The 8,590-nt window shown below is 49.8% G+C and overlaps 1 protein-coding gene across 1 annotated transcript in view; it reads right to left on the bottom strand.

The window, feature by feature from the left end:
- DOCK2 (dedicator of cytokinesis 2) overlaps positions 1–8,590 on the bottom strand; it is a 526,484-nt gene that overhangs the window by 43,016 nt on the left and 474,878 nt on the right. The window contains exons 35-36 of the mRNA XM_004696777.2: positions 5,477–5,633; positions 2,828–2,868 (exon numbers count right to left, since the gene is read on the bottom strand). Coding sequence (XP_004696834.2) covers positions 2,828–2,868; positions 5,477–5,633 — 198 coding nt within the window. The remainder of the gene's footprint in view (positions 1–2,827; positions 2,869–5,476; positions 5,634–8,590) is intronic.

Genomic DNA, 8,590 nt, shown 5'->3' on the forward strand with positions numbered 1-8,590 from the left:
ATACATGCATGTCACCAAAGCCCAGCCAACTGTTGAACCTTCCTGACCATAAAAGTAACCAGGCCAATGGGCCTGAGGTAGGCTCTCAGGCTTCTGGAGAAGCACTACTATAGGTTTTGTTTGTTTGTTTGTACGGGGGAGGGGTGAGGAGTCAAATACTTGTTATTTTATAACTAATGAGCCAGGGGACTTGAGTGACCTTTTGTTCATTCGCCTAGTACGTTTGTGCTGAGAATACTCTGTGCCAGGCACTAAGGCAAATGGTGGCAAGGGTAGGCACTGTTCTCAGCCACCTGAAGCTTACAGTCCAAGCTTATAGGAAGGTTCATGAATCCAATGACTAAATAAACAGTTGGAGAATCCCACTGGTCTAAAATCGTGGTCTACGGTGGGATATACCCAGAGGCTTCCAGAAGGGTCTCCATAGCGCAGCATTACAGCTGGCATCTGAAGGGGGAGGGGAGGGTGGGAGAGGTGCTCATTCTTTCATTCAACACATGAGTGCTCTATTTCCACATGTTATATCACCCCGCCCTCCCAACAACCCTTGAGCTGCTGAGGAAACAGAGAGCTCCCTACAGATGGACAGAGCTAGGCAGAGGTAACAGAAGGGAGTTGTGACTTACTCCCCAGGCGGGGCCTTTCCACCTCTGTTCCCTTAGCTGTCTGCCAATCCAAGTTACCTGGGAAGATGCCCATGACATGCAGGCAGGGGGCCATAAGCTTGCAGCCGCCCTTAGGAAACCTGAATACATGGCTCACTCTTGCCTTATTGCCTTCCTTCCATCCTTGGTCTCTTAGATCTCTAGAAGGTGGGGTGCAAAGAACTTAGGGACACAGGCAAGCCGAGGGCTTCCTTTCTTCCAACTCCTTACATGGTGAGGTATCCGCTCCTGGGTGGTCTGTTACTGACCCCGGGAGAAGACACACTATAAGCTCAGCCCAGGTGACATATGCAGGTGCATGCTGATGCCAAGGGGCAGCTCGAGTGGCCAGTGGGCACTCGATGGGTCATGACGGGGTTATAGCCATTGTGTTCTGTCCTATCTAAACGGTTGCCACCAAAAACTCCAGGCGAATGCTGTTGGGAGAGGATGAGGCCCACGGGGCTGTCTTTGCAGAAGAGATGGGGATTCGGATTGTTATGTAAAATCTCCTGATTTTGAAATGTCCACAGCCAATGCTTTGCAATATCAGGCCTGGTGTTTTGCAGAAACAGTTTCTAGACTACACTCTGTTTGCAACTTCTGTTTTAGGCAAATGTGGCTTTCACTGATTGCTGTCAGGATCCGATAGCCAGGGCTGAGCTTTTTCACCTGTATTTCTAAAATGAGGAGCTGAGAAGAGAGGTTGGAGGGAGGGAACCATGACCCAGGTATTTTATACAACAGCATTTCATCCCCAAAACTACTCAGAAGAGGAGATAGACTATAAACGTGTTCGCATGACTCTGTTGATGCCCCCAGGGTCATAGAGAACATGGAGCGAAGACCCCAGGACCTTTGAAATCTAGAGTATTGTACTATCATGCTAAGTCTTGTCTCGTGTTGTTCCAAGGACTATCTGAATCTCATGGCAACTCATGGAATATTTTTTGTTTGTTTCTAAGTGGTAGTTAGTTCCGGATTAATGCTAAACAAAATCCTAAAATGCCATTGGTTCAATTTTGACGGAACTCCATGAGCATCTAGGATTGGGGAGAACTGCCCCCCGGGGGTTTCTGAGACTGGAACTCTTTCCCAGAGTAGAAAGCCTCATCTTTCTCTCAAGGAGCACCTGGAGGTTTTGACCAGTTGACCTTGCAGTTAGTAGACCCAAATGTAACCACGATGCCACCAGGGCACCTGATGCTAAACAGAGCAGCGGACACCATCTGAGGCCACCATGGAGTGAACGTCGACTAGGACTCCCTGACCTTCAGCAAAATGTGTCAAAAGCCTTCACAGGGGCTTGCCGATGTGGAAACCACAACCTATGAGCCCTGTGCACAAAGCTACAGGCATTTCCTCTTTGTGCTATTTATGAAAGAAAAAACAATTTGAAAACATATAAATGTTCACCAATATAGGCTGGCTCTATAAATTTATAGTGTATTTTGGAAAGAAGTGTATGATTTCATTAAAAATAATGTTGACATGCATCTCTTGACATGGAATTCTTGTCAAGTGAAAAAAAGCAAAGAATAAATTATGGGCAATGTGATCATATTATTGAAAGAATTATGCATGCATAGAATTTGATGTATATGTAAACATAAAGGTCTGGAAATATGCACGGATTATGTGAGCTGCTTTCATTACAGTCATCGTGTTTGCCTTCCTTTTATGGGTTTTTTTTTGGGGGGCATAAGTATGTATTATTTCTGTAATGGGTAAAAATAACAATAATAAAAAAAAAGTTTAGAGAAAATATATGAGACTGACAAAAATTGGCAAGGACGTTCTTTGCTCCAGGCTAATGTCCCTGAAAAAAAAATCTTCCATGTCTTTTAAATGCCTTCAATTCCTGCCTCATGCATCCTGGTGTTTTCTTTCCCTCCCAACCTGGGCTGCCCAGTGGTCTTCCCTCCTGCCTAGGGGTCTTGCCACAAATGCAGATGCAACACAGCCACTCAGCCCATGGGTGTTTCCTCCTAAGGCGGCGCACGTGAGCTGTGGCTACAGCGTACAGCGTGTCAGGCGTGTGGCGTGCGATGGGAGGAGGATGGGTGGCGTCAAGTCTGGGGAGAGGAGCTTCAACTCCATCCTGGAGGCAGCGGGAGCCACGGATGGGCACGAGCAGGGCAGTGGCACAAGCAGGCTTGAGGTTAGCGAACAAAGAGCCTTACCGTATGTACATCTCCTCTCGGTTGTTGTCTTTGTAGAAATTCTAGGGGGGAAGAAAACGAGGGGTGAGTGCTTTCCTTGACGGGGCAGCAGGCGTGGTGGAGGCGGGGGGCTGTGGCTGCAGAAAGCCAGTCACAGCCACCCAAGGCTACAGCTTGATCTTTCAAAGGCCTTTACCCAGAGGGGCCTGGGTTGGATGAGAGCCCCGTATTCTTTGAACGAGTTATTTAAGATGTTTCAGCCTTAGCTTCTTCATCTACCATAACCCAAAACCCTACAATCAAACCCAACTTCTGCGGAGTCAACGCTGACTCCTGGGAGCCCCAGAGCTCAGGGTTTCTGAGACTACATCTTTACAGGAGCAGACAGCATCCTTTTTCTCCCTCAGAGGGACGGGTGGGTTTGAACCACCAACCTCGCGGCTAGCACTCCCATGCTTAACCCGCTATGCCAGCAGGGCTCCTTAAACGCAGAGCCATGGAGTAGATTCCGATTCATAGCTACCCGAAGGGGCAGCGTTGAACTGCTCTTTAGGGTAGGTATCCGCAAACTACGGCCCGCGGGCCAAGGACATTTAGCCAGCCTGCCGGGTGTTTTTGCCCCGTTTGTTTTTTTACTTCAAAATAAGATATGTGCAGTGTGCATAGGAATTTGTTCATAGTTTTTTTTTAAACTATAGTCCGGCCCTCCAATGGTTCTGAGGACCAGTAAACTGGCCCAGTTTACAAAGCTTGAGGACCCCTGCTTGAGGGTTTCTGAAACCGTAAATCTTGACAGGAGCTGGTAGCCTTCTCTTTCTCCAGAGGCGCAACGGACAGGTCTGGACGGCCAACCTGCAGCTAGCCGCCCAGGCCTCCGTTTTCTCCATGTACAGAATGGGGAGAGCTGAGGACCCAGCTGATGTCACGTAGGTTAGGTTTCCAGGCACACAGCAAACGTGTAGTCACGACGGGCCATTGGTATGATTGCCGGACAGGGGCTACCTCCATTGGGATCAGCCGCTTCATTTCCTCCACAACGAGCACTATACGAAGTTAAGATGGGATGGTACAGGGACACACATTCAAACCCGGCAATTCCTAGGCTGCCCCATGCTAAACCCTGACCTCAGGGGTGATTTGCAGCAACAGCAGTCCTGGGCTCATCTTTAAATAAATCTCCGGGAGAGTCCCCATCAAGTGCTCCTGATCCCACCCAAGGGGTCACGCTGTGAGAAAATCCTAGTTCCAACCAATGCACCCAGGTCCTAGAAGGGTCAACTGAGGCTCAGAGAGGGGCTGGGGGGTGTGGTGGCAACATGTTCCAGGTCACACAGTCAGTGCCACCCCTGTTATCCTGCCTTTGTCCCTAATGATATGCTTGAGTCTCACACACACACCAACAAGTTGTTGTCTGCTGCTGCTGGATTGATGCTACCCTGTGACAACCCACGTGTGCGGAGGAGAACAGCCCCGCCGGCTGCGCTGGCAGTGCTCCGAAGCAGAGCGCCAGGCTTGTCTTTTGAGGCACTTTAGGGTGCATTTGAACCATGTACCTTTCGGCTCGTAGTTCAGAGCTTAACCCATGCAGGGACTTCAACAAGCAGCAGGTCTAATTGCTTATGGGACTGTCTGCTCCAGGTTTCGTCCTGGTCATCTTCTGACTGTGACCAGCCACCTTCTTCCACCAGAATCTGCTTCTCCTTCTAGAGGAACTGCGGAATGCTGAGAACCCTGCCTCCTGCTCTCTGTGCAAATTGGGCCTGGTGGAGTTAGTAGCAATGAATTCCTTTCTGCAGCAATCAGATTTTTAAACTCCCCTTAGCGTTCTAGAACATCAATGGCAATACCTAGGTTGTTAATAAGGAGTCCACTGAGGGGAGCCGGGTGACAGCACAAGGTGGGATTTGTGTTTCTGGAGCATTGGGGGTGGCAGGCGGCCACGGGGTGGTGTGATGGATGCCGCCTGGCATTTTTGCTGGTGGGTGCGTATGAAGCACTGAGGTACGGTGGCTGCTGCTCCTTGTCTCACGACTGGATCACAGAGCACATGTGGGCAGGCAGTCTGGGGACGAGAGGTCATGTGGTGTGCTGAGAATGGGTTTGGGCTTTGGATCAGCTGTTTGCCTAGCCTAGTCCATAGCAATGATAACTTTAGTTATTAATATCACATTCTGTAAAAAGGACACCAGCATATAGGAGACGGCTCTACGGAGTTGGTGGAAAACTTGCATTATCTTTTGATTTCCCTTCTCCACCAACTTCTTAAAGTCCACTCATCATGAGCCTATAGTCATGAGCCAGGACCTCACCCGCAAGCACACAAATAGTCATAGTTCCCACTTCACAGATGTGTAAGCCCCGTCTTCACCTCGTGTCCTTGCCTCCTCCATTCTATCGCTACGTGGCAGAGGTCAAATAAGAACCAGTGTGAGCCCAACGCTCCTCCCCTGAGCCACCTGATACAGCTATCTTCCCTCCGTGTGATGTGCTCAGTGCTAATAGGAATGGTCATCATCCCCATTTCATAGACAAGGAAACTGAGGCATAGAAAAGTGAAGTGATTTGACTGGAGACACAGCTAGTGGATGGCTGAGCAGGGGTTTTGGACCCAAACTCCATTCCCTTCACCCTGCCTCCCTACCGAGAGCGGGGCGGCACAGGCCCACGTACCAGCAGGTTGACAGTGCAGCTCATGCGGTTGTCTTTGCTCTCATCCGTCATCACTCCCCGGTAGTCCAGCAGCTTCTCCAGGAGCCCCTTGACCAGGCTCACAAAGTTCTCCACCGACTTGGCGATGCTCGGGTGCTTGGCAGCACATTCCATCAGGCTGTGGGAGAGGGAGGGCAGTGAGCTCAGGGCTGGCGAGGTGGAGAGCCCTGAGAGGAGCCGGGTGGTGGACCCCAAGAACATAATCCAGCACATTGAAAGAACAACAGATAACCCGTTAGCATAGAGTTGATTCCAACGCACGGCGACCTCATGGGCTGTAGACTGTGCCCCCCCCCCATGTCCATGATGATCTTTCAGAACTCACAACGTTTGGCGTGAACAGTCAAGCACTTAACCATTTGTGCCAGCCATCATAAACCAAACCCAGAGCAGCCCCGGCCGTGCCCTCCATGAGGGCCCGGGTCCAGGTCCTGGTTCACTGGGCTCATTGGGTCAATCCTCTGTTCTATGCACTCACATATTTATTTGCCATACGGTATAGCAATGATTTCTTTATGGCACCAGAATGGGGAAAACTGAAAACACAACAAAAACATTTTTTTAAAACCCCACAAGTGTCCAGTGTAACAGGTGGGATGGCGAAATGGACAATCTGACAGGGGCGTGTTGGGAGTGAATTGGTGCCACCTATTCTGGACAACAATGTTTACATCTATGAAAGTGCACACTCTCGTGTTCTTTGACCTCAGAAGAAGGGGGAGATCTTCCAAGAGGCAGGTGGGGGTTCAGTTTAGGATGAGGCTTACCACTAACTACCCTGTCTTAGAGCGTCACATCCGCTTGATGGCAGCGAGGCTTTTTTTGAGTAGTGAAATTGCCGGAATCATTGTAAATATCCACCAATAGGTAAATAATCAATCAAAGTAAGGGCTATTCACAAAATGAGCTTCTCTGTAGCTATTAAAAGCCTGAGAGATCAAAATGTTGTGATAGGAGATGTTCCATGAACTACGTGGATAGGTAAGAAAATCAAGTCTCAGGAAAATATTTTCTATCATCTTGCAGCCCATGCAGAGCTTACCAGGTGCCAGGAATTCGTTTAGACATCTTTCAAACCTTAACTAGCTGAATCCCCAGTCATCGTTTCATGAGAAAGGACTTGTGCAGAAGAGAAGCCAGGGAAAGGGAGGGCGAGCGACTCCTCTGAGATCACACGGTCAGTAAAGATCAGCTTCCCGCTCCAGCCTCTGTGCTCACCCCCCAAACACTGCAGGTGTGTGAGCTCAGGCATCACGGTTCCCCGGGCAAACGTGCCCGGTATTCCCAGGAGGGAAAAGCCGCAGACTCTTGACGCAGTTACTTCTTACGAGAGGCCTAGCCAGGGTAGAGAGGAGCAAGATTCAATTTGAATATCTGTGTGTTATTAGAAAGTTTTGTTTTGTTTTTATCACATTCATGTATCCATTCCCTATCTTACAACACTAATCAAAACGTGCCATTCAAAAGCATCTTTCCATGGTTAGGCATGATGGTCCTCCTTGTGTGGATGGAGGAGGTAAAGGTACACATATAAAATTAAGCACATCTGTCCTCAGGGGCCCACAGGCTATGTAGGGAGAGGCAGGTGGATTAACATTTTGATTAACGAAGACTTCTTATTAATCGCTTATTCTGTGCCAGACGCAATACTGAACACCTTTAGAAATCATCACAGTCATTGTGTAAGTATAATTGCACCTGGATGGAGGCTCAGGGAAGTGACCTTCCCAGCATCACTCGGGCAGTAAGTGGGGAGGTGGTGTCCGCGGGAAGCCAGACAATCACTGTGGGATATGGGAGTGAAATTTTCCCGCAGGGAAGCACTGCAGTGTCTTCCCAGGCCTCCAGCTAGGCAGGCCTGATCCAGACTCCATGCTTTGTGTCTGGCTACTCTCCCCCATGGCAGCGTCAGTCTCAAGAGCTTCTGGGAGGGGGCAGGTGAGCAAGGCCAGGACTTCAGAAGGTCGTTTCCTTCCAGAAGCCCAGCCAGACTGCAAGGAGGTGGCGCCACACACTTGGCTGCGCTCAGACAAAGCACGCCGTCTTCACCAGGAGAAGCACCTGTTCTGGGCTCTCCAGGAAGAGATGCACATGGGCCTGTGATATAGACTCATCTCACTCCGCCACAGCTGTGCAGTCCCCTCCATCCTGCCTCCCAATCTAGAGACAGTGTCCCAGAGCTGGGTGCCAGCCATGACTGTGTACTTTCTCACAGCCTCCCAGGGGAACGGCTGAGGGTAGACGGCTGGATCAGTGGCCCCCACCCCTGCATGCTGGTCACAAGCCGCACAAGAGTGCTTGCTAAGCCCACCCAGATCAAAACCCTCACAATCTTTGCCAGTGGGGCTTAGGCAAGCAGCATTTTACATGCCACGCTCCCCAGGTAATTTCAGCCTGCCTTCAACACTTGGTCAACTTCCTTAGTCTAGTGTTTCTCCAACTTTATGTGGATGAGGAGCACCTGGGCATCCTGTGACCAGATTCAAGTTCAGTAGGGCTGGATTAGAGCCTGAGATTCTGCGTTTCTACCAAGTCCCCAGGCATCGCTGATTCTGTTAGTCTAGGGACTGCACCTTGAATGGTAAATGGTTGGAAGGTGTGAGAATTAGGGTTTAGGTTAACTGGGTGGGCCAGGATCTAACATGGTGTGGTGAATGCCAAGAAGGGCCTCTTCTGTGAAGTAGCTGAGCAGCTAGTCTGGTCACAGTCTTGATATGATTGAGAGAGGTTTCCTTCAGGGGGAGGCCTAATCTTAGAGGAGACTGCCAGTGTGCAGAAGCCAGCTCACGTCTCCTGCTGGGTCTGGATCCCCTCTGGTTCATGCACCTCCTGTTTTGTTACCGGTTGGCCCCAGGACCCATCAGGGGACTGTTGGCCTGGATTCATTCAGCTCAGCACCCGCCAGCCTGCATTCTTCCTGCTTCATCTTTCTGCTTCCTGGTCGTCAGACCCTGCGGCTACAGGAGTCATGAGAGGCCTTCAACTTCTATTGGACCCATAGATGGACTTGAACCAAAATGGAATGACTCACTTCTACACATGTGAGCCATTTCTTGGTAGAAATCTCTTTCTATA

The sequence above is a fragment of the Echinops telfairi genome, unplaced genomic scaffold (genome assembly GCF_000313985.2).
Source record: "Echinops telfairi isolate 266 unplaced genomic scaffold, ASM31398v2 ScPeMD7_7469;HRSCAF=8507_0, whole genome shotgun sequence".
Taxonomy (NCBI): domain Eukaryota; kingdom Metazoa; phylum Chordata; class Mammalia; order Afrosoricida; family Tenrecidae; genus Echinops; species Echinops telfairi.